The sequence below is a fragment of the Hesperophylax consimilis genome, chromosome 27 (assembly GCF_061612785.1).
Source record: "Hesperophylax consimilis isolate HC1 chromosome 27, BYU_Hcon_1.0, whole genome shotgun sequence".
NCBI classification, from domain to species: Eukaryota; Metazoa; Arthropoda; class Insecta; order Trichoptera; family Limnephilidae; genus Hesperophylax; species Hesperophylax consimilis.
The window spans coordinates 10,393,487-10,421,015 of record NC_142862.1 but is presented as its reverse complement, the minus strand read 5'-3'; the positions used below and the strand labels follow the sequence as shown (position 1 = coordinate 10,421,015).

The 27,529-nt window shown below is 34.4% G+C and overlaps 1 protein-coding gene across 1 annotated transcript; it reads left to right on the top strand.

The window, feature by feature from the left end:
• Nucleotides 1-216: 216 nt before the first annotated feature.
• Nucleotides 217-26,553, top strand: LOC149410565 (putative multidrug resistance-associated protein lethal(2)03659). Its single transcript, XM_089648287.1, has 17 exons — nucleotides 217-316; nucleotides 880-1,115; nucleotides 3,687-3,788; nucleotides 5,149-5,570; nucleotides 6,442-6,975; nucleotides 7,173-7,299; nucleotides 7,644-7,794; nucleotides 8,309-8,548; nucleotides 18,362-18,471; nucleotides 18,573-18,687; nucleotides 19,565-19,724; nucleotides 20,039-20,225; nucleotides 21,195-21,367; nucleotides 22,337-22,453; nucleotides 23,488-23,682; nucleotides 24,299-24,497; nucleotides 25,907-26,553. The coding sequence occupies exons 1-17, from the start codon at nucleotides 217-219 to the stop codon at nucleotides 25,943-25,945; spliced, it is 3,207 nt and encodes a 1,068-aa protein (XP_089504413.1). The 3' UTR covers nucleotides 25,946-26,553.
• Nucleotides 26,554-27,529: the final 976 nt, after the last annotated feature.

Here is a 27,529-nt window from a genome sequence, read left to right as displayed (position 1 = left end):
TTTATTCCATGTATTTTACAGATATTTCCGGGTGAACTCGTTGGTTTAATTGGATCTGTAGGCTGTGGTAAGAGCACTTTTCTCCATGCCATTTTGGGAGAAATCTACATAGAACCAGGGTCTTCTGTATATACAAACGGGAGGGTGTCTTACTGTAGTCAGCAGCCGTGGCTTTTCGAAGCCAGTTTGCGACAAAACATTCTGTTTGGGGAACAAATGGACCAGCAGAGGTACAAGAAAGTAATAAAAATATGTCAGCTGGACAGAGATATTCAAATATTACCGCGTGGAGACAAGACAATTGTTGGTGAAAAAGGTGAGTAAAACTTTAGTTAATTTTTTAGTTTTCACAGATCTGGTCGACATAATAGTAACCCATCGTAAACAGAAACGTTAGAACCAGTCAACTGCCATGTTTGATTGTAAAGCTGTAAAATAAAAACTACAGAATGAGCCACGACTCCGAAGAAGAGTAAGAAAATATCGTAAGATTCTGTTTGTCCCAACGATTGCAATTTGCTGCCCATGTGGATATAATTCTGGATGACAGGACACTGAAGGAAAATCATATCATATATAATGTACATATATAATCATATCATGTACCAGTGGAAACGACCAAAATAGTCAGTCCGAGGGAGAGGTTGACTGACTGCACAGATGAAGGTTCATGCAAGATGGGAAAGCCTGACGAATAAATAAAGTTTTTTATGAACACATTTTGTGAGGGGTCTAAATCAAAGTAGCAAAATCTGTAAATGATATAGTCAATAGGAAGAGCGACCCGCTGTCTGATTTCGGTGGGTGGACTCTAATGTATTTTCATGTTTTTAGTATGACATAATATAACATCAGTACAATCATTGCACTTTTTTTCAGGGGTGGCACTATCAATGGGACAAAAAGCACGAGTATCACTGGCGCGCTGTGTGTACCGCAAATGTCAAGTCTATCTTCTGGATGATCCCCTTTCCGCAGTTGACGCAAACGTGTCCAAAGCCCTGCTAGAATCTTGCATGAGGAGTCTGCTTGGTAATGCTGCAGTTCTGCTGGTAACGTTTCAGTTGCAGCAGCTTACAAAGGCGAACAAAATCTGTTTTATGGAGGCGGGGAAGGTAATAAAGATTGCTTTTCTACGGATCCCTTGATCACGTCACTTCTCCACACGTTCAAGTCACTGTCAGTGCTCACACCAAAATACAGTTTAATTCTATCAATTTGATTTGATGTAAGCAAACCTACGTAGCCACATAACCCAGAACTAGCTAGACAGCCACTCAATATGGATAAAAACTCATCGATAGACTTAGTAGAAATATTAATAGACTACTGCCATCTTAGGAAATACTTATTTATTTATTTAGAATTGACGGCAAAAGTGCCATTTACATACATTATAGTTATTGACAGTTATTGTATAATAAAAAAGAAAATAAATATTTTTGTAGGCAAGAAAAAAAAAATGATATACATTAGTACATAGTTAATGAAAATAAAGGAGAAGACACATAAACAAAATTCTGTTTTGCAGTGACTTCGTCAAAGTATGCACTGCTAAAATGTTTAATTAGTACAGCTTTATACTTCAATAGAGGCATATTAAAAACATCAGCTAACATAGCATAAGAGTTATTAACAGTCAGGGCCGGCCCGGCGCAATTGGAGCAGTCCGCTACGGGCGCCGAATTGTCGAGGCGCCAAGGCGCTGATAACAACACCTAACATTCCTAACATGTCGCTCTTGGGATTATTTTTCACTAAAACGGCGCCAACCAAAAATACAAATCATCTATATAGAATATTATTGATTACAGTGATCACCTACCTAGGCGTCTACTGGTTTTGACAACGGGCGTGAAAATGTTACTCGTGCCTGTCGCAATTTGGCTCAGGACAGGCTATGCCAATAGTGTGTACTATGTATAACAGAATTTTTGCCTGAAACCGTCGTTTAATTGTCGCAATAATACATACAGGGTTTTCCAATATGTGTTGTTATTTTGAATAGCCCGCTATTTCGGTAGATGTTACTTTTGAAGCTGTCATTTTTCTGACATTTGACAAGTAGAAACTACGCCATAAAAATGGAACGATAGACGCTTCAACAACGCATTGAAATTATCAAAATTCACTCGAGTGAATCAAATGCAAATCATCTTGAGTGATGTGGCCCATTTCCACCTCGGTGGCTTCGTCAACAAACAAAATTGTCGCATCTGGGGCTCGGAAAACCCAAGAGTTATTGTTGAAAAGCCTCTCTATCCTGACTGTTTTTTAGTGCGGTTTATGGTCCGGCGGAGTCATTTGACCTTATTTTTTCGAAAATGAGGCTGGAGCAACAGTTACGGTGAATGGATCGCTATCGAGAGATGATTAATGATTTTTTATGGCCGGAATTAAATAGTATTGATCTGGATAACGTTTACTTTTAACAAGACGGCGCTACGTGCCACACAAGCAACGAAACCATTGATCATTTACGATTGAATATCAAAATAACACCTCTTATTGGAAAACCCTGTATTAGGGAACCTTGATCTAATGGTAAAAACGTGAAAGTAAATTAACATTATTAATACATAGTACGTATTTTAATATACTGATACGCGGAAAGGCGGCTCTAGGGATCCAAGTGTTGTAGGTCATTTAAAAAAAAATGTGTGACTAATCTTAATTTTATATTGTGAAAAATGCTCATTTATTATTATCTATTTCAATTTGTAAGTAGTTACGTCATGAGTCCGCGACTCAAAATACACATTATGTTAATATAGTAAATTGTAAATAACTACACAATCCATGTACTTACGTCAAAATATTTTAAAGAGGATACGTTTTAATGTAGTTGTGCACACCATAAAATACATAAAATAGTAAAGTGTTTTTTTTTTGTTTCATTCTTCAACATCAATAACAACATAAATAATTATTCCAAACTTTTCCCGAATTGTCCAATTGAAAAACAACCATTTTTCCACACACGAAAAGCGTGTAAAATGAAAAACCGACATATTTTAATGTCAACATCCGTTTGAAACATAATATTCCGTGCTGTCTCCCTCACGGCCATGACCTAAGCATCCCTAAGCTTTCCTCGGTACCTAATTTTTACGTAGACGAAAGACTCAGTGCCATCTTGTTTATTTTATAGCGCACATAGAGACAGAATATGCAAAATCTGGGGACATTCTTTAAATTGACCCAGCGAATCGCATGTACTTGTGAATGAAAGCTTCTGTTACAGAGAATAGATGTCACTGCTCATAACTCGCCGCCGCCGCTCGCAGCCCTGCTATTTCACGGTACATTTAAAATGAATTAAGAATAATACCAGTTATTTTGATGCATATAATTTATTATTATTGTTGTCTTATAATTTTGGGGGGTCAAACACCGGTTGACCTAATGGAAGAACCGCCCCTGTTGATACGTATTGATATTGGGAGTGGAAAGCGCCAAATGTATATACGATGCTAATGTCCGACGTTATTGGGAATAAGACACAGATCTGGCCGGTATAATACCATGTTGGGGACCCAGGAGACATTTCCACACTGAGCTACCGTTAAGAGAGTAAAACATAGGAGATGTACAGTGGATCTATTATAGCCCGAGTACGGAGGAGGGACATGCAGAGCGTTCCGTAACAAAAATCTAATATTAAAGTATATTTTCTACACTTCCAGATAGTTTTCCAAGGGACATATGAAGAACTGCGTCTGTCTACTTACGATTTATCTAAACATCTACCAGAAACTAGAGAAAATGAGCATCCGTCAGGAGATAAGGTCAAGCTTCATATCTATTTTCATACGTAATGTTAATTTAATATATTGGTAGTGTTGTTACTATTTTTTATGTGAATACCTCACAAGAGTTCAAATTGTTCACTACTATCCTTGGCTCTTGAGACAGTGGGACTATGGCATCCATCCGAAGCTGAAGAAAATGGAACGATTTAGGTTCATTAGTTCGAGTTGTTCAATTGATGGCGAATGGCGACCTAGATAGTGATGCCATTACTAAAATATACTGGGGACAGTTTTCTCTTTGAAGTTCTATACCCAACATAAATATAACAACTAGCCCCTATAAATATTTGGCATGGCATCAGCCAAATGGTTCGGGGTCAAATGGCTCTGCTGTGTGTGTCCAGTTTTAGGCTGTCTGAAATGTTGGCTAAAGGTGGATCAGACTATTCACTCAGGGTATGTTCACTCGAGTGAACGTTCATTTTTATTTTATACATACAGAATGATATAGAAATTTACATTCATCCTTTCCTCTCCCACTATGATGTCGTCGAACAAATTTAACTAAAAAGAAGCGAAGAAAACGTAGATAGTGGTGGGTGCGACCACGAATTTCAAGGAGAACTGTATTGGGATCTTCAAATATATAATTGAGAGAATTAGCGGAAAAAGGTCCTGAATCATACTTTAATCACTTTCTGATGGATAAAAGTAAATTTGAAGAACTACTTGTTGCTCTGTCAATAAAGAAAGAATATTTTTTTCGCGTATTAACCCTTGAGTACTTTCATCACATTTGTTCGGTTTGGAATGTTTTCTGTGTTCGTTCGTTTTGTTTGAGGACTTTGTAAGAAAACTGTGCTTTCTTTGGCTATTTTTAGGATTTTATTAATAGTTTCCAGTTAAAATATTTGAAACAACTATTATTTTTCTATCTTACGTCAAAAAATTTTCCGCATGATAGAAAAAAAACTAAAAATACTTTTATAAACTATGGACATATATGACCCTCAAACGCGGGAGGGATTTTAAGCGTAATGCTGAATTCAAAAAGTTTATCGAAGATACTTCGATGAGAGAGAGAAAGAGTAAACTTGCACGAACAAAACTGAAATTGCACTGAGAGAAATTCATTCTTTGTTCAGACATTTTCATTTTTATCTAATTCCGTAAGTGAAAGATGCCGAATGCCAAAACCAACATCGACGGATCGGTTCACTAATGAATTCATTCGGCACTTTTGTTTCAGTGAAATAGGCAAAAAGAAAGACCGAAACTAACGAAAAGTGAACCGTCTGATTCCTGCTTAAAGAAGGAGAAAGTGCAACGCGGCTTAAATAAGGTAATCCTCAAAAATCATTCACCATTAAACTGATTCAGATTTATTATTTTTCAGGAATTAACAAAGGGAAAAAAAAGAAAAAAAGATAAAGGTGAAAATGACAACGATGACGATAATGATAACGATAATGGTCATGATAATGAAATTGGAAAAGAAGAATCAAATGATGATTCGGTCCAGGAAGGTGTAGAGCGGAATCTAGAAGGAGAAGACCAACAGGATGATTCAAACTTTCAGGAACTTGAAGGACTGAATATGGAAGCAGAAGACCAAGAGGCTGATTCGGACTTTTTGGAACAAGTGACGGGGAGTATTGAAGGAGACCAAGACTTAGGGGCTGATTCTGTGGACTCAGGTGGCATTCTGTCCTTTATGAGAAGCTCTGGCTCTGGAGTTTCCAGCCTTGTTGGCGTGGCCACTTGTGTTGTCGTGAGCCAAGCAGCTTCCTCCGGCAGTGATTTATTTGTCAGCGACTGGTAAGATTATGACGAAATGCAAAAATGTTAGGATGACTATCGATTCTTTTGTTAATGTCCTACAATTCCGTTTTTAACAGGAATACGAAAAAGTTGAAAAGATTCTTAATAAATTACCAATATTTTTTTTCGGGAAGTTTTTTCCGTTTTTTCAGAGACGGTGTTCGGTGTTCAGAAAGTTCTTTTTTTCGTTAGAAGGAAGTTTTTTTCCGAATATGACTTCAGATACGGTGTTCGGTGTTCAGAAAGTTCTTTTTTTTTGTTAGAAGGAAGTTTTTTAACGAATATGACTTCAGATACGGTGTTCGGTGTTCGGAACGTTCTTTTTTTCGTTAAATAGAAGTTTTTTCCCAATATGACTTCAGATACGGTGTTCGGTGTTCGGAAGGTTCTTTTTTTCGTTAAATAGAAGTTTTTTTCGTATTTGACTTTAGATATGGTGTTCGGTGATCGGAATGTTCTTTTTGAGGTAAAAATAGATAGAAGTAGTTTTAAAGGAAGCTCATTGTAAAGGATCAAATTAATACAATAACAAACACTGACAGAATCCTATGTTTACATGCAAGCCCTGGAGTGGCATCCTACCTTATGAATAGAGAAATTGCTTTATTATTTAATCAGTGAAATATTGGTAAGACAGCAGGGTTCAGTCAAGCTTGAAACCTTAAGATACAACATAGAGGACAATATAAGTCACCTTGTATTATCTTTAGTCATTTCCTTTTAAGCCTAATTGCTATCAAAACGGTTGCTAGGATAAACTCGATTTGTACATTAAAAATAAATCGTGGCAAAGAAAAAATAATACCAAATGACGTAACAAGTCACCAATTAAACGCCTTGCTAAGATCACCATATTTATTTGTTTTAGGGTAAATAAGGAAGAGCTGTTAAATTCCGTGAACATAATGTCTACAACAGAATCGCCGTGGACAACAGATCCATCGTCGATAACAGATCCATTGTGGACAACAGATCCATCGTGGATAACAGATCCATCGTCGACAACAGATCCATCGTGGACAACAGATCCATCGTCGACAACAGATCCATCGTGGACAACAGATCCATCGTGGACAACAGATCCATCGTCGACAACAGATCCATCGTGGACAACAGATCCATCGACAACACAACCGACAGAATCGACTTTGTCAACAGAACCCATAGTGAAGCCAACAGCTATTGTTTTATTGTCCGACATGCAAAATACATTTCCAGAGAATATGAATTCCAATAGCCCAAGAGAATTCGACTTGGAGGGTGCAGGACTGTCCAGGGATTCGTCTGTTGTTGTGTACAGTATTATGATGGTGGTGAGCATTTTGCTCACACTGAGCAAACTTTTACTTTTCTTCAGAACATGCATTAACTTGTCCAAAAAGTTACACGATTCCATGTTTAGGTAAGTGTTAAGAAACCCTTGTATTTTTTTTTTGCTTTTACATAATTGAGAGACTCAAGAAGAGACGAAAGAATTAACATTCACGTGTATTTCTATATTGACCAATTGACAAATCACTCCTTTTCGCATACTCCTGCCCAAAATCCGGAAATACTAATGCTTTCGAAGATTGTATATGTTCTATATTTCCTTTAAAGCGGTGTCACCCGAGCTCCAATGGGTTTTTTCAATAAAAACGCTTCGGGAAAGATCCTGAATAGATTTTCTGAGGACATGAGTACTGTGGACACCGTTCTTCCTCCAGCCTTATCAGACTCCCTTGCAGTAAGTTGTTAAAATATTATTAATTGAGATGGTTCAACTGAAGAAGACATGTTTCAAGGATGAAATATCACCAACCACCAAAAAGGCTTCGCAATAATTAACCAGCTGGATGCAGGAGTATTGAAAGGCTTGCACTGATGTAATCCATAAATAAAATTGGTATTAAGAGCATTTATAATTGGTTAAAATATACCCTTTCCCGCTGACAGAACTTTTGCAGGTTACTTTTAGTGGGCAGGAAGGTAAAAAATATGTATAATAACACTGGGTTTGGTCCTTAAAATGGTTTCGAAAACCAGCGCCTCGTGCAGATAAATCTCAACGTGTTGCTTTTTTTATTACAGTTCTTCTCGGAGACCATGGGAATACTAGTGGTAGTATGCACTGTCAACGCTTGGCTTCTCATTCCAACGGTTTTGTTTGGCGTCCTTCTGTACTTCTTGAGGATGGTATATACAGGAGTAGGACGAAGTCTTAAAAGACTGGAGGGTATAGGTAATTTTTAACTTTGTAACTTCCCGCTGGTTCTTTTCCGAAAGGTGCCCAACCCATCGTCTTTATGTAACCGACACTGAATTTAAAAAAAAATAATTTTACTTTGTTTTGAGAGTTCTTTCTAACTGCCCATCAGTGGTTCCACTTTGAAAGCATTCGGTTGAATCTTCTGTGTAGATTTATTGAAGCCTCACCGTACCAATTATTTTCCACCATTTCATTTCTGTACCGGAACCCAAAACACCTAAAGTCCGATTCTTACTTTAAAAACAATGCTTGTTTTTCTGGTGTACGCTCCTATCGGAGGTCGTTAACGATCAGGTCAGTCAGATCATGGAATTATTCAACTTAAGCCCGAAATAATTCTGAAGAACTGCACTCACATAGACCATTAACCCATGAGTTACAGTACTGTGTATATTATAGAACTATTTAAAAATCCATTAAAAATTGCAAGTTTTCCGTGCTGAAAGCCGTAAAGTCAACCGAAACTATCTAAATATTTCAATTTCAGGCAGATCTCCAGCCTCAACACATGTTAATGACACCCTATCTGGTTTGGTGACGATTCGTTCCTTTGGCGATACTGTCAAAATTCTGACCATGGAGTTTGACCGCTACCAGGATCTGCACTCATGCATTTGGACGCTGGTTACCAACTCCAACCGAGCCTTCGCCTTCTGGATGGATGTTATATGCTGCTTCTACCTGGCCTCTATCTCTTACAGCTTCTTGCTTTTTACTAAAAACGATGGTTGGTAATAATAATAACAATGCTTTTCTTAATATTTAATTAAATTCTAAATGAAAATTACCGTATACATTTGATTTTAAAAAAACTCTGCATAAGCCGGAAAACACCCGGGACTTCAGGCAGAATTGGATAAAATTATCCCGTAAGCGGCTTCACCACAGTTTATGATGCCTTCAGAAGACGAAAAAGCTATCACGGTTGATAATAATTACACAACTTGTTTATTAATAAACTTTTTTTAATAAAATTATTGAATATATTTATTTATTTAGAATGAACGGCACAAGTGCCATTTTCATATTTGATAGTTATTGACAATCATAGTACAATATGGAAAGAAAAATAAATGAGAAATTATAAAACTTTATAAGAAAACAAGAAAAAACATCAGTACAAAGTTAGTGAACGAAATAAAGAAGAAACAAAAACAAAAAACCTGATATATAGTGACTTCGTTAAAATATGCACTGCTAAAATGTATGGAGTATATTAAATATATTGCGAAAAAAATAGCACAGACCACCAGGCTTTTAGCAACTCGTGTCTCTACAAAAATAAAATTCTCAAAGTAGCAAGACGATCGCCTACGAATAAAAATGACAGACGTCTTATATATTCCACTAAACACAAAAAATAACATTAACGAGAAAATATATAACAGTTTTGAAGAATACTGTCTCCACCAAAACGACCTGAACTACAGCCCACTAATTCTACATATGAACATAAGAAGCATAGATCGAAACATATATGAATTTCTAGCAACAATTAATAATGATCTCAAAAAGCCGGCATGCATTGTGTTGACAGAAACTCATTCGAGTAGTGAAGTGACGTACTATATACCTGGATATAAATATGTGTCAACGACAAACAGAATAAACAAGAACAGTGGCATCGCAATGTTCGTACAAAATAATTGTGAAATTTTGTGCACTGAAGAAATTAAAATAAATGGAACAAACTGCCTACAAAGCAAACATTGATATTATCTCTCTGTATAGAACGCACTCGTCTACTCATCTCATCATGAAATATCTGTTTGTACAAGTGTTATTAAATTTTAGAAATGCAAACACAATAGGCGACATAAATTTAAATATATCGAACTATACAGATAACTTCCTAAACACGATAGCGGAAATGAATTATGTACGTACAACATCCATCGTGTATCGACCATATTTTCACTAATATTAAGGACATACATAATTTAAACTCGGGAATTATAATTATTATGGAATTATAATCAACAACCGAATATACATGACTTTGCTCCATTACAATATAATAATACCCCAAACGGCAAATCAACATAGCGGACAATCTGGAAATAATAATAAAGAAATTACTGTTGTTAATAATGGTTGAATCATGGTTGGATATACTCCGAAATGATGAAGTCAATGAGTGCTGTTAAGTATTTGAAAATGATTGACAAATTATATAAACGGCTCAAAAAAAATTCATAAAGGAACTCGGCATTTCGTAAAATCAAACCTTTTATAACACACGGACTTATTGTTTCCATAAGACATAAAGAAAGACTTTATAAATAAACTAAAAAAAAAACACTAAACATAAATTTAAATAATCATTTTAGAGAATACAAAAATAAATTAGCTTATCTCATAAAAAACACTAAAGAAAAATACTATAAAGATAAAGTTGATGATTCTGAAAATGACAGTAATAGAGAGTTTGGAGTATATTTTTTATTTTTTTTATTTTAGCGACTATATAAAATAATTGTTACATACAAAATTTAATGGTGAAATTAAGTATAAAATATTGTATTTCTTAGTCCTCCTCACTAGGGGGTCCTGTGCCGAGGCGGACTAAAGTTATTTAAATATGGTTTATTTGTCTTCTATGTCGTTTTTAGTGTCTTCTATGTCGTTTTTAGTGTCTTCTATATCGTTTTTAGTGTTTTCATTAGGGTTTTTTCATTGACCTCTTTCAGCCATATTTTTATTAATGATTTGTATTCATTAGGATTTTTTATTAGTTTTATGTCTTGGGGAAGGATGTTATGGAGTTTTGTTGCAAAGTGTGTATAGTTTCTTTGTCCGAATGTGGTTTTATAACTTGGAATATTTTTTATATCATTTTTGTTCAATCTAGTGCTATGCATACACAGTCTAGTAGAGGATTTGTTATTTTTGAAGAGCTTCAATAATATATTTTTGGCATATATTTGCTGTACATTTGGTACGTCAAAGGAATTGAATATTTCAATTGAAGGCGTTCTAATTGGTACTTTCAATATGGTCTTTATGATTCCTTTTTGAATCGTATTCAGGTTGTGTAGGTACGTATGTGTAGCAGATCCCCATCCTATGATTCCATATTCAATTCGAGAATGACATAATGCGTAGTAGACCTTTTTCATATCCTTTTTATTTAATACGTTTCTTAGATTTTTAAAGAAATATATAAGGCTTGTGAGTTTTTCCGTAATACCTTTGATGTGTAGGTCCCATCTAAGATTTTCGTCGATTATTACTCCGAGATATTTTATGTTTTGTGTTTTTTCGATGACGGGGCAGTAACATTGTATATTATTTCCATGGCATTCGTGTAGTTTTAGTTCTAGTGATTTTATTGGTTGGCTCCTTGCGTTTATTGAAAATGTTATATATTTTGTTTTGCTTATATTAAGGGTAAGCGAGTTGATTTTAAGCCAATTTTGAAGTGCACTAAGCCCCTTTTCAGCCTCATTAAATGTATCCGTCCAATTTTCTTCTTGAAATAATAAAACAGTATCATCAGCAAAACTGATTATGTTTCATTTAATGGTAAGGTTAGTTAAATCGTTGATATAGATAATGAATAGGATCGGTCCCAGTACACTTCCTTGAGGGACGCCATAGTTTAAAGATAGTAGTTTGCTCTTTTGTTTGCCAATTTGTACTTGTTGTTCTCGCCCTGTTATATATGACTCTAATAAGTTCATTGTTGTTTCGGCCATTGCTATTTTTTTTAGCTTAGTTAGTAATATTTTATGGTCTATTGTGTCAAAAGCTTTTTGAAGATCTATGAATAAAGCCAAACACTTTTTCCCTTCATCTATGTATTTTATGGCTATGCTTGTTAGATTTTCTATGGCATCATTGGTGCTTAGATTTTCCCTAAAGCCATATTGGGATGGTGATAATAATTTGTTTTGTTCAAGAAAATGAACAATTTGCTTCTTCATTACAGTTTCCAAGATTTTTGAAAAGGAGCTTAAGAGACTTATGGGTCGGTAGTTATATATATCCTTTTTGTTACCACTTTTATGTATAGGTATAAGTGTTGCTTTTTTAAGGCATGAGGGGAATACATTTGTAGATATAGACAGATTGACCAAGTATGTCAAAGGGAAGGTCAGTTCATTTTGGAGTTGTTTTATTTGAGATTATATCATTTCCCGATGATTTATTAACATTGAGGGATACAATTGCGTTTCTGATTTCAGTATTGGTTACATTAGTTAACTTTAATTTATCTATCTGGTTCATACTTTCCTTTTCTTCTGGTAAAATGCTAGTTTTTGGATGTCTGATTTGCTTTGCCAATTTTGACCCTATATTTGTAAAAAATTCGTTTACGTATTCGAGAATTTTGTCCGGATGCTTTTCGAAAGAGATTTGGGTATTTTCAATTGTTAGTTCATCTATGCTTTTGTTATGGGATGATTTTGCACTTGTAATTTCATTAATGATCTTCCATAATTTGCGTGGGTCATTGTTACATTCGTCTATTTTTTTCTTATAATAATTTTCTTTGACATTGCGTACAACATTTTTGCAAATATTTCTGTATCTTTTATAATATCGTTGTATAAAAATATCACAAGGATTTAAACTAACTTTTCTGTGTAGTTCATCTCTTTTTCTAATGCAATTTATAACGCTTTGGGTTATCCATGGTTTAAGATGTTGATTTTTATGTGAAATCTTTTTTTCTATTGATTTGGTATTTGACATGATGGTATGAGTTATATATTCAATGAATTTACTCCAGGCACTATTTGTATCAAGGTTCTCCAGTAGGTTTATCCAGTTTGTATTTAGTAATTGTTGTTTTACTTCATTCCATATGGTTTCTGTCTTCTGCACGATAATTGGGTAGGGCTGCGATCTTTGTATTTTCTTTTTTGTAATAGATAAAATTGTTGTATAGTGGTCGGTTATAGTAGAGGTGAATATGATAGAGTTGGTTGGTTTAACAGTCTTACTGAATATGTGGTCGATGCAAGATTTGCTGTCATTTGTAACACGCGTAGGTTTATTTATCAAACTTTCAAGTCCGTGGGCGGCCAGTGTTTGCAGATAATCAGTTCTATTTGGATGACCGTTTTCTAGTATGTCAATATTTATATCTCCGATGAGGAAGACATTTTTTTTGTTTTTTAGAAGATTGAGTTCATTAGAAAGCGTTTCAAGAAACTGATTAATATTAGTTGTAGCTGGTGATCGATACAGAGCTAATATAGTGGTTTCATCACCCACTTTGATTTTCAAACAGTTTGCATTTGGGAATTTTATTTCATTGACTTCAGTTTTAGTGTCATCTTTAATGTACACTATCACACCATCGTTTTTTGTGTAATTCAAATTGGTTGCATATGAGGTGTAATTATTAATATGTAAGGGTGAATATTTATCCTTTATCCAGCACTCAGTGAGGATAATTATATCAAGATTAATTTTTAGATTCTTAATTAGTATTTGAAGTTCATCGAAGTTTTTGTTGATACTTCGTATATTTTTATTTAATATATTAAAATTATTTTTAAGAGTTAGCAGTTCATCTGGTTTGTTTGTAGTTATTGTTTCCTTATCCATGTTCTCAGTAGGTATTTCAGTTTGGCGTGTTCAAGTAAGTGATTTGTTATATTAATTTATCGAGGTCGTCCAGATGATTTACGTACAAAATTTTTTGATCATGACCTTTACGAACCATTATTTTCCCATTTTTGATCCAAACAAATTCATAATTTTTTTCTTTGGCTAGTTGCTTTGCTTTCCAAAGCAACTCTTTTTTGTAGGGACTTATTACTTCACCTATGTACACTTTTTCGTTTGTCAAATCCTTTAGTAAATTAAGGTCCATTTCTCTCATATTAAATGAAATCTTGGAAAATAAGCAGAAAACTAAAAATAATAAGGAGCATAATACAAAACAATAATACGGGGTTTTCCAATATGAGGTGTTATTTTGAATAGCCCACTATTTCGGTAGATGTTACTTTTAAAGCTGTCATTTTTTGACATTTGACAAGTAAAAACTACGCCATTAATAAAAATGGAACAATACACGCTTCAACAACGCATTGAAATTATTAAAATTCACTTGAGTGAATCAAATGCAAATAATCTTGAGTGATGAGGCCCATTTCCACCTCGGTGGCTTCGTTAACGAGCAAAATTGTCGCATCTGGGGCTCGGAAAACCCAGAAATTATTGTTGAAAAGCTTCTCCATCCTCAACGTGTGACTGTTTGGTGCGGTTTATGGTCCGGGGGAGATATTGGACCTTACTTTTTCGAAAATGAGGCTGGAGCAATAGTTACGGTGAATGGATTGAAGGTATTGATCTGAAAAACGTTTACTTTCAACAAGACGGCACTATGTGCCACACAAGCAACGAAACCATTGATCTTTTACGATTGAATATCAAAATAACACCTCTTATTGGAAAACCCTATATTTATTTTATTTATTTATTCATTTTTGGGAAATCAACAGTTTATATTTTTACAGATTGTACATAAGTAAAATAGCCAAAATAAAACCAATTACGGATTTCCTCCTTGTGACTTTACGTAAGACAGCATTAGAAGAAATAATTAAATTTATGAGAAATGTGAAGTTATAATTATATAAAATAAAAAAATTGTATAAAATAATAGAACAAAATAATACAACAAAAATAACAAAAATAAAGGGGAAAAAAAATCTAATATTTATATAAAATAAAAGATTATCGATACATTGGTAACCATAAGAATACAAACAATATTGTGCATATTAGTTGGTATGTAATTTATTTTAATATTGTTCAATATGTTGTAGAAGACGTCAGTTGCGGATTGAGTATTCAGATGGTTCAGATTATGATCCCAATCAATTTCGTTTAGTTTTGTGTTTATCATTGAATAATCTGCTTTTCTAAATTGTAATACTTGCTTTGTGTTAGTTTTCAGGTTTTTATTTTTATTTTTAATAGGAATTGAAATTAGCAGTGTTTTATGATAAATATCTTCTGGTACTAATGAAATGTTATTGTGAGTAATTTTCAGTTGTATGTTACTTATAGCTAAATCAAGAATGCGATTATTTATATTATTACTTTGAGAGTTATATTGTTGCCGATTATTAAATGATAAAAATTCTATAAAGTTAAAATGGGCGGGATTTAATGAATTGATGGGTTCAGTGTACATATAATCACAGTTGTCATTTATTGGTAACCAAAGTAAGTGAGGTAGGTTGTAGTCTCCCACTATAATGAAACTGTCATTATTGTTATCCGTCATAATCTGTGATACTTTGTTTATGTGAGAAGTAATATTTATAAGATGTTTATTGTCAGGTGGGATGTACGAAGTACATATGTGAATTTTTTTACCAGGAAGTGATATAGTTACCCATATGTCTTCCGCTTCAGAATCCCATTCTAGTTTTTGATCAGAAATTAATTTACTTTTGACTGCAATTAAAACTCCACCACCGCGATTTTGATTGAGGTTATGATAATCTCTATCTCGTCTGTAAATATGGTACCGTGGATCGAAAAGTTCCTCATTAAAGATTGAATTGTTAAGCCATGTTTCACTGAGACATATAATGTCATAGTTGTTTAATAATACATTTTGAAGAAAAATATGTGTCTTGGTTCTGAGACCTCTTAAGTTTTGATAGTATAATTCTAAAGATTCCATTGTATTAAGTATATAGTGCAGTTAATATAAAGTTGCTGGAAAGTTAGTTGATGGAAATATTGTATGTTTTTAGTTTTTCTAGATCATTATAATTATTTATGCAATGGTGATTTGTGTTTTCATTAAGTCTTACATAAATTTTACAATTTTTGATCCAACAGAATTTGAATTTATTAATTTTGGTAAACTCTCTGACCTTTTTGTAGAGTACTTTGTTTTTATGAGTTAAATGTTCATTTATATAGATCCGTTGTTTTCCATAAAAGTTAATATCCTCTGCTGTTAGGCCCCTTCTTGTCCGGATTGCTGCTATGATTTCGTCTTTCTGTTTCCTGCCCTTTAGTTTTACTATAATATTCCGCGGTCTTCCTTCAATCTTCTCCTTGGGGGTGACTCGGGTGGCGTATTCAATGTCGTCGCTTACTATATTTAATTCTGAATAGATCCTTTTGATAATCTCCTTCAGGTTCTCTTGTTTTTTTTCTGGTATCCCAATGATCTCTATGTTATTAATGCGTGCGTGTTGTTCGTTAGCATCCAATTGTTTTTGTAATTCTTTAAATTCACTTTGTATTACGGCGTTTTGTTCCAGAGTTTTTTCAAGGTTGTTGTTTTTTTTCGTATTAATTTTTTTTTCTAGAGTTAATATTTTATTTTTTAATTCCTCGATTTCTTCTTTATACTCGTTTCTGATGATTTCCAGAAATTGTACCTTAAATTCTTCAAACTTTTTGTCAAGAAGTTGGAGGAGTTGGGTGTCCGTAGTATTTAGTGTTTTTGCAGTTGCTCGTGTAGTCATTTTGGCACGAAATATTAATTAGTATAACTTCACTTCACTATTAAAGCTATTAAAATATAGGTATTTAGATTTTAGCTAGAATTTTTTATTTTATTTTGAGATATTTCAAGAGTGAAATAAAAACACGACAGCTGTCATTGAATGTTATTGTTGTAATATAATAAACTGTATTGAGGAACCTAAAAAAGGAGCAAATGCATTTAATGATTTCTTCGCGAATGTCAGAATCTAGCTTAAAAAATCAAAATAAAATAAAAAAATATTACAAAAAATCAGTACACAGAAAATAAACTAGAATTTTTTGAACTATCCAATCCGCCCGAAATTGTACAAATTATATCAAAAATGCGAGGTGGTTCTGCCCTGGGGTTCGACGGTCTTTCCGTAAAAACACTAAAAGTATTAAAAATTATGTTTCTACACCAATCTCTCATACAATAAATAACAGCTTCAAGACAGGAATTATCCCCAGCATGTATAAAAAAGCCATAATTACTCCAATATTTAAATCCGATAGTCCAGAGGACGCGGACGTTTCTAATTATAGACCTATTTCACTCTTATCTAATATATCAAAAATCTTTGAAAGAATTGCTAAAAAAAAGACTTAATGCATTCATAAAAAAAACTCGAAAATTAATTTGGATTCACAGACGGAAAAAGTACTCAAGATGCCATTGCAAAAATCTCATCTAGTATTCAGAGTACCCTGGACAAATCAAATAAATGTATAGGAATTTTCATTGACCTAAAGAAAGCAGTTGATAGCATTTCCCATGAAAGACTTGTATTCAAACTAAAATAAAATGGCGTAAACCACATAGCCCTTAAATGGATAGAAAGCTACTTAACAGAGAGACCTCAGATTGTAAAATTAAACAAAACATTTAATACGTCACTAACAAGTAAATTTGGCATTCCTCAAGGCACGGTTCTCGGTCCATTAATATTTCTAATATATGTAAATGACATTTTCCAACAGAAAATTAAATGGGAATTAATTTCTTACCCAGATGACACTGTATTATTAAAGAAAGGTAAAACATGGGAAATAGTTAACAAACTTGCAAATGAAGATATTAATGCTTTAAAATCATGGTTTGATAATAACCTGCTCACACTTAATGCAAAAAATACAACAAATGTGTTATTTTCTTTAAAGAAAATACCTAATCAGAAAGTTAGTATTATAATCCACGACGAAAAATGTGATAATGTAAACTGTAAATAACACGATCCTATTTGTACTGTAATCAATCTTCTTCTGAAGTTTTAAATATCTCAGTGTAATCATTGACCAAAACCTGAAGTGGAACAGCCACATTGCAGAGCTAGTAAAGAGAATAAGGAAATGTATATTTATATATTTGTTTATATTATTTGTTACTTGTCCAGTCTTTACTTATCTACATAATCATAGGCTGGAGAGGATCCTATAAAAACAATCCAAACTCACAGTTTCACAAAGAACCATCATAAAAGTAATACTAAAAAAAAATTCTACCTTCTCAACAAATCACTTTCTAAATTGTTTCCAGTACCAATTGTAAATGACATATTTAAGCAAGCTTCCATTATAAAAATGTGCAAAGAAAAAAATAAAAAAGAATTTCAAGAATTTTACAAACTAATGAGAAATGGAAATCGATCTATTACACCTAATTTTAAAACAACACAAACGCAAAACCATTATATTTACCAAGTCATAAAAAATACAATAATCTCCCTTCTGAACTGCGCTGTATTTTCAACCAATCAGAACAAGTAAATTTAAAAAAAAACTTAAATCAAACATTATATTGAAAAATCAATATTCTATACAAAAATATTATTATAACATAAAACTTATATAAGAATCGTGGAACCAGGCACAAGAACTCCTCTTTTCTGATAAGGTATACATAACCAATGATGATCTAAAATGTAATATTGTTAAATATTTATGTATCTATCTAAATTAGTAAGTTCAAAATTATTTCAAAAATTGCAATGAATATAATAAAAAAATTACAATCAAGTGATTCTGAAGTTATTCCAAGTCTAAAATTAATATGCTTAAATTTTTTTCCTTTTATTGATTTCAGATACTGTTGGTGGTAATGTGGGCTTAGTTTTGACTCAAGTGATGGTTTTGGTAATGATTTGTCAGAGAGGATTAAGACAGACTGCAGAAGTCGGAAATCACATGACATCTGTGAGTTATTTACTAAATACCCATTCACTTCAATTAGGGCAAGTTTATTTTTGCATTCAGGATAGAAAAAAAATTTCGTAATAATCTATTCCCCCTTTTAGGTTCAAAGAATAAATGAATACTCAAACAATCCATCAGAACCACCACTAGAAACAGATACAGCTGCATTTGAGCATAAGTATCCTAACATCGAGCTCACGACTTGGCCTAAAGAAGGTAAATATTAACCATGTTAAATCTTTAAAAAAAACCTTCATTTCATGATTTTTCACTCGTCAAAAAAATTTAGATGTTTGATTAAATACTGCGGGTAAAACTCATAATTTTCAATGATTTAAAATGATTATATTGAAATTTATTCTTTTTTCGTATGCGGGGGGATAATCTAGGACTGTGATCCAGTCTAAGACCTCAGGCGTTGCCCTTGGCCCTCATCAAACCCGCCTGGGAATGAATAGAGCGGGCATTCGTTGAACACATGATCGGTGATCTGCATCATGTGGGCACAGAGACTGCCGAAGCACCTTATTCTATACATAAGGCCGTGAGAACCCAGACTATCTGGGGGCGAGTTTCATGGGCGAGATCGGATAATTGCCACTCACGTTTCCACCGGTTTCTGGAGTTAGAGGTAATAGTAGAAGCCTCTCTCCTTCAATCCAGAAGGGTTTTCGGGACTTAAGTATAATATGAAAATAAAATATTTTGGATACACCACTATTTAATCAAAATAATCGACATGTTTCGAAATCAATGGTTTCTTCATTGGGGTAAACGTATACTGAAAATTAATAAATATAAGATTAGACAAATAAGTATAGACAAGTGAGTACCCAGAGAAAAAAATATTACAATTAAATATTATTAGAAAATAAGTTAAGTAACTTATTAAAATGTTACGCTTCATTGGAATATTGATTATTGAAAGAAAATTAACAATCTCCAAAGAATAGAAAATGGAAGAAGACAAAAAAAATTATTCAATATTAAAAAAAAGACTCGAACTTCAGAGTATCGTAATAATTTTCTAGCAAACGACTTATCGACCCTAGTACAGGTTGCCGGATAAAATTTTAATAATAATTACTTTTAGGTGGAGTTGTAATGAAGAACGTTTACATGAAATACGAAGAGGGCGAAGAAGCTGAGTATGTACTGAAGAACGTAAACTTCTTGGTGGAAAATGGAGAAAAGGTTGGAATTGTGGGAAAAACTGGGGCAGGGAAAAGTTCCATAATCGCTGCACTTTACAGGTAACACTACACTATCTTTTTAATTTTTCTTCTTGACGGGAATATTATGATGATCGACGCAATACAGGCACATAGGGAAATAATTTCCCTCGGGTCCTCCAGTGTTAAGTTGATATACAAAGCAAAATAGAGACAGATCAAGCAAGAAGACCTGGAAACTGGAGAAGAATATCAAGGGACAGAAGCTAATGTGCAGCATTGGTGGAAGTGGCCAAATATAATATTTGGCATCGCAAAGAAGAAGATATCTCCCTTCACCCAGATAGTTAAATGTATTTCATTCGAGCATCTGAAAACATAACTCAATTTTCCAGGTTAGCAGAAACAGAGGGGACGATCAGGATATGCGGAGTGGATACCAAGGACCTGGGCCTCCACAAGCTGAGGTCCGGCATGAGCATCATTCAACAAGAGCCCGTCCTATTCAGCGGTACTCTTCGAGAGAACCTGGACCCCCAGGCCAAGCACTCTGACCAGGAGTTGTGGGATGCCCTGGAAGAGGTAACATTATTTATTTCCACTAAGTAGATACATTTATAGCTACACTAAAGGGGAAATCATTTTCATATTTTTCTTTGTACTGTGACACACCTCTTGTCCTCTGATGAATTACAGTGTTCTTTGTGATATTAGAAAAAGTGGTGGTGGATAAGTAATGTGCGATCATTGTGTTGAGTGGAACTCAGAAATGTTGTTGCTGACCCTTTAACTCCTGGTGATTCACTTATCAGAATTGTTTAAAGATTACTTGAATACAATTCGTATTCATGTGATAAATATCGCAAAATATCGCTATGTCGTTGCACGGTGATGATTTTATTTTATTATTATTGTTTTACTTCATCACATGAAATCCTAAAAATCCTTATGGATGGAGAGAGATTCATTCGGTTAGCTCTAAATCCGAGTGGCAAATTTGTAGCTGACGTAAGAAATACTGTGTAGTGTTTGAGATCCATGGGGCGATGCCTGAGGCGCCAGACTGGCTTCAGGCTTTGATGTTCAATTTGACCATCCACCATACGTAATAAGAAGTGATATATTTACCTATCGAAACACTGAATAGAAAAAAACCTCAAATCTACTGAAAATTCCAAAATTAAAATATAATTTGGGCCAAAAACTATGAGCTCCACACTACAAAATTAAATAATTCCATACTAAATGAAATTAAAAATACCATGAACAAGATTAAAAACATCAATGGCTATGTAAACAATTATGAGGGAATCATACAAATTATGATGTAATACCAACACAACCTGCAGTTGAGAAACATGATCTTTTGGAAATCAACAACATATTTCAACATATATGAAAATGAAGAAATCAACAAACATGAAGATGAGGAAATTATATTGTAACTCCAAAAACTACATCGGAACAGAAGATGTAACGCGTTGTGGGATGCACCACGTTTCATCTTCGTTCTTCTGAAGAGTGATAAAAATATGTGTGATATAATTCCAGGTGGAGATGAAGGGCATGGTATCGAAACTGGTCGGGGGGCTCAGCTGGCAGGTCTTGGACGGGGGCGCCAATCTGTCGGTGGGACAGAGGCAGCTGCTGTGCTTGGCCAGGGCGGCCCTGAGGGGGGCCAAGGTACTGCTCTTGGACGAGGCCACCGAAGATGTTGACCATGAGTAAGCCAAAGACTGTTTCTGAAATTTTAAATATTATTAGTATGGGAAAATCAAATGCTCCGTGCAACGAACTACGTGAACAGAAGTAATGACAGCTTTCAAATATGCTTGCATGTCATCCTATATCACCTATTGCCACTTGCGAAGGTGGCAATAGATGACGAGTTTTTTATGAAATGGGGATTATGTTGAAAAGTCCTATAGGGTTAGATGCTTGGTGAATTGACTCAGACCAAACCCAGCATATTACTTGCCAACCCTGCCGGCTCAGCAATATTTTGTGACCATTGTTCTGAAAGGTTTAGATATTTACTGTGTAATATTCATTGTGAAAAACATAGATTCTGGTAACATTACATACAATAATAACATGCATATAATACATTAATCAATTGCACACGTCAATTATATCAATTGCGATGCAGCCTTGTGTTAAAAAATCCTTATTCTAATTATTTATTAATTCACTAAAGTTTGACTGAACAATATCAATCTCAGAAGTGCTTTAATAGCATAGTAACCCTCCTCAGTGGCATGGTAATGGATAGGTTGGTCCTGCTTCTTGGAAAAATAAAAAAGCATGTGCTGCCTAGGCTAGCTCTGGTGAAGTTATCGGGGACATAAAACGTATTACATTCCAGAACATCAGGATTAAAAATGTGTCCACTAAGCGACTTATGTGCTAACACCATTTCCATATTCCTCCTAACGTCTAGAATCTAGAGTTTAGACGATCTAGTCCCAGCATTCCAACGAAGCTTTCATATGAAGCCTTGGCCGAGACACAGTTTTTATGAAACCCGTTGATGTGTTGTTATGTATAAATTATTTTAATGATGATCACAAAGTTTTCATTTATGATGTTTCATCTTCTATCATCAGAGAAATTCCAAAACAACAACAGATATGTGGATTGGCCTAATATTTCTAAGGTGTGTTTTCTTGTCAGGTTACTGTCTTTATTTGCAGAACAGACCAGCTGATACAGAAGATCATCAGGAGCCAGTTTGCAGATAAAACTGTCATCACCATCTCCCGCCGGCTGCACACTGTCATGGATTATGATAAGGTTGTCGTCATGGACAGGTATATAGATTTATTTTTTATTAGAAGAGTATGTATGCGACGATGTATGAATGTAAATGAGGCAAGGAGTGTGTGTCTAGACCGAGTTGTGTGGTGGTCCATCTCTATGCCTACCCCTGCGGGGAAACGGATTGATGGTTAGTTAGTTAGTTTATTTGATAATCAAACAAATGGTTTCAATCTGGATCAAAACAAAAGATACACAATTTTACCTAACTAAATATAAGTAGGTGTACCCTATATATATTTTTTTTAATATCACATCTTCTTTATCATAATAAAATAACTAGGTAGGTATAAATACGCATGTACACCTACAACCGGTAGGTATATATGCGTAATAATGGTTCATTGCCCATCGATAGGGATAAGATATTGAATAGGGTCTTCGGTTGTATTGTCTAAACTTTAGACTCTAATGTCTAGAGTTACTCATACATAAAAACCAACACTTTTTAAAATAAGTTTGTATGTACATGGTGAAAGCATAATATAAGAATAAAGTCAATGTTTTCACAGTATATTTAATTTAGAGTTTAGTTTGAACCTTTGGTATGCCAAATTTCTTCTTTACTCAAATTTCTTCGTTAGTTAAATTTGATGCAATTTATAGCATCTATTTATTTAAAAGAGGAGACGATTGACGTAAAGTTCCCGTGAGCACTGAGGCCATAGGCTTATTGTGCTATCTTCCATTTTACATAATTCCTTTAACAGTAACTCGGTCCCTTATATAAAGTTCACTATGGTTATCGTTGGATATGTGGCTATGTCTTCTGGTTCTATAATGTGTCTTCCCAGGTATCTGAGCCTTGTTCCCAACAGAGCTGGACATTGGCACCAAAGGTGAATTGGAGTCACTACATCCTCGTCATATTTTCTACATCTATTGGTTTTTTCTACTCCCAACATGTGTCTCCTGAGATGGCATTGTCCCGTTAGTAGTCCTACAAGTTGCCTCAGTGAGTTTCTGTCTATATTGAGTAGTTGCCTGATTCGCTTAGCATCTAACTCTAACATGATTTTATTTCCAGTGGCAGGGTAGTAGAAATCGGCCCTCCTTACGAGTTGCTCAATTGGGATAATCCATCGTCCTTCCTGCTTCTTAATACCGAAAAACAGAATCAAGTTGCAGGAGGTTCTGAGGAGGAGAGTGGAAAGAGAACCTTCAAATCCCTGGCCATGGGGGGAGTCCAAGCACTTTCGCGCAACTTCACAACGCAAAAGAGGTAATAATTATTTATTTTTTTATTTAGTCATTGAAAAGAATACTAGGCACTTTCAATCGATAGCATCTGGGAATTGAACCCTCTGTCTTGCCGGGGCATAGCGATGTTAATAGCGGAGTTAATTCGTCCAAATCAACTTCCTGTATGACTGTAAGATTCTACCTGAATTAAATTGCAATCCAGATAGTGTCCGAGACAAATACTAATCCCTTGTAGATCTAACAATTTCCCTGACAAAAATCAAGATTTTTCAAGAAAAAAGTTAGCGAAAATTGAGACTTTTTTCACTCGACTCGCCCACAACACACTTAAATCGATCCATCTCCACTACAGATAACAGAAACAAGGGAGACAGGCCGTGAACCATTATTAGGAAGAAACCGTGCGTACAAAAGTATCGCCAAAATCGTTCACCCATACTACTGAGAATTACATCCATGCAAAGCGACAACCCGCCCATTTTTCCTACACAACAAAACGCATAACTTTGTACTTTGATAGTCCACGCGGTTTGGCTAAAGTTCGGCAACAATCAGATTTCTCTTTTGTCCAAAATCTCCCTTTGTCATATAAGCAATAACTACGCTCTAACCCTGTAAAATGATTTTATTTCCAGTGATAGTGAAGAAAAATTTGGCAATCCTAAAGAGCTGCTAAATTTATACGATCCATTGTCCTTCCTACTTCCTAACACCAAAGAAGAGAACCAAGATACAAAGAATGCAGAAGCACCAAGCGGAAAGGGAACCTTCAAATCACTGGCCATGGAGGGAGGGACAGAGACTTTCAAACAACTTTTGCACCTCGCAAAAGAGGTAAGAATTAATTTATTTATTTACGGACTATCAAACATTGAACCAGGATTGTTTGTCTCGGATCATTTCATCAGATTCTTCCTAAGTGCATAACTATCTTACCAATGCCCCTTTCCAATGCCTCTAGGAGACTAGAATAATTTATTAACTGCTTTTCGAAGCATGATGGATAATCTCCATATGACCTACAAAAAGTTTAGCCACTGGACTTTATCTGGAAATTGGCCACATTATGGCCAATTTCCGAACGCCCGCGGCGAGCCCATGCTGTCCAAAATGTGGGCAATTTGAAGAGTTATTTTAAAACATTTATTGGAATTATTTCGCAAGCTCCAGCATATTGAAATCTTCGATTAATCATAAAACTAACTTAGTAGTTTCACACTCTAACAAAAGATGTTTCGTATCTCTTCCGACTTATGGTTATTCACATTCCATGAACATAAATTATTGAAATATGATTTCTTACAAATCATTGATCACGTGTTTAAATATTAAAAAACGCATGTTAGAATTATATTTTATAGCAGTGCTTATCAACTAGGCCATAGAAAACGCACAGAAGTCATAATATTTAATTTTGCTCCAAGTAGGTACCACAAACGGCAATTTTAAAGTAAATAATTAGCAGAATTCCCGCTTTATAAATTTAACGGTTTTTTAATATTTTTATTATGGATCCTAAAAATAGCGATAAACGATTAAATATAGGTGCATTCAATGGCTCTCTTGCACCATAAGCATTTTATATGTCTCCATATTGAAATTCGGAGGTATTATTTTTTGAAAGAGGGCGGTAAATTTCCAAACCAATACTTTCTGAGCACTTAAAGCTGAAATTGATTATATATAAGAACGCTTCAGTGGTTAAGCATGAAGTATTCGAGATATAACTATAAATCTGTATAATTTTGAAAAAACGTCACCGGAGACCAACATACCAAAAACACATTTCTAATCCAAAATATCGCAGGAATCACTGGTCAAAGTCAGGAATGTTTCTTAACATCCTGCTTATTGATAAGGCCTGTAAATTTGTTTATCTATTTTAGAATTCGTTAGTTTAAAATTTTTTGATAAATTTCACCAGAAGTATTGAAAAATGGACCTTCTTCGGGCATGCAAACCTGCCCACAAAACACTTCTATTGCTTAATCTCTTCAGTGAGAAATAGAGATTTATGAAATATTTTGTTTAGACACCTTTTGGATTGGGAGGAAAAAACATAACCCGCTATTTCCTCAAGTTCGGAATCATTTCAAAGATCACCACCGTTGACTGTAACCTATTTGTTGGCCATAATTCATTGCCTATTAAAGACTTCATACGGTTTTTATTATAGTTTGAATGTGGCTTTTAAAAGATCATGAAATAGGAAAATTACATTACATTTATTTATTTGTTTACAGAGCTACGAAAATAAAATGTGGACTGAATCAGAAGTGTAGGGGTAGGAGTGTCAGTTCGTGTGTTCCAGATACGTACCAAAAGATGTCTCCTAATCTTATCTTCTTCCCCGTGTTATATTCGGTCCGTGGATTCATCGCCTCGTCAAGATGCCTCCAGACATGTTTTTCGAAAGATATCTATTTCTAAAGTAAGGAAGGAAAGTCCGGTCTTTTTGCCCCCGTAGAACATGGATACAAATACATATGCACCTGTGAATCTATGTACAATGAAATATGCATAACTACATACCGTAGAAAATAGACGTTAGAAATAAAACCTAATTTTAATCAACTATAATACGCATCACATAACATTTTAGTTGCTAGAAATAAACTTACTTTTAATTCATAATGCAACATGTATGCATGTGTCAAGTAAAACTTTAAGATTAAGTTTTAGGAACAAAAATTACTGATAATATCTAAATGTATGGAAAAATGTAAAAACAAGAGACTTCTTACAATCTTACTGTATATTACTCAATTTGATAAGTAAGTAAAAAGAACCCTGCGCTAATTCTTCAGCCTCCGTCCATAGCTGGTACAGCCTCTCCTCGCACTGCCATTTGAGTTGCTTTTCCCAAGCTTGCCTGGGGCTGCCCCCTGGATTTCTCCCAAGATTTTTATTGTTAAATTTACAAATGATAAATAAAATATTGTTCATGATATTGAATTCATGATTTTCTTTTTATTTATAGTGAACGTAATCGAGTAGCACTTAGATATTTAAGAACAATAAATTAGATTCACGGTACACGCACAAATGAATATCGCTTTGTAATTCCATATAATCGGTAAAGGATTGTATGGGTTTACATAATTTTATGTCATCTGTGTATAATAAAACACAATTATTCTGAAATAATAAAATACATAAATAAATGATAATGAATGCGTAAATGTCATAATATAATAAGAGTGGTCCCAAATGCGATCCCTGGAACGCACCGTAGTCGATTTGATGCAAAGCCATTGAAAATCGTGATTTTGTGCCAATTACTAACATATATTATTCAATTCATCTATAGAGATCACCGTGTATTCGTATTTTTCCAAAAGAATATTGTTATTAACACGGTAAAAAACTGTAAAGTAATTCGTATAAATGCCATTTGGTCGTGAAGAAATATCGTAAAAACGCAAGATTTGAATTTGCGGAGCGATTGATGTCAGTGAGGAAATCAATACCAAAACGTGTAACAAAATATTGAATCAAAGCAAACATCATTGAAACAAACACAGCAATCTAACTTTTTATGGAGATACCACACAGTCATACAGAGCCAGTCAAACAATTGGCATCTCCAATTATGATTGTGAGGGGAAGGAGATGGGGTAGAGGATGGTAGGCAAATACCTACAAAAAATACACAATCATTCATGAAAGTTAGAATTATCGTGCTGCTCAGAGGTCGAATTATTTTACATTAAGAGGAGAGCGTGACCTTTTTCATACAAAACTTAAAATAGGATTTGATGTAAAAATACTGAAACAAATTGAATAACTTTTTTTTCATCAAAAGCTAATATCTAGCGCGGTATGTGCTACTTTATTGATTTGTGTTTTAAATTATAAAAATAGGC

Coding starts and splice junctions, on each gene's coding strand:
- LOC149410565 (XM_089648287.1), top strand. CDS start 217: ATGGACCAGCAGAGGTACAAGAAAGTAATAAAAATATGTCAGCTGGAC. Junction 7,795..8,308: donor TAAAAGACTGGAGGGTATAG/GTAATTTTTAAC, acceptor TTTCAATTTCAG/GCAGATCTCCAGCCTCAACA. Junction 20,226..21,194: donor TGTGGGATGCCCTGGAAGAG/GTAACATTATTT, acceptor ATATAATTCCAG/GTGGAGATGAAGGGCATGGT.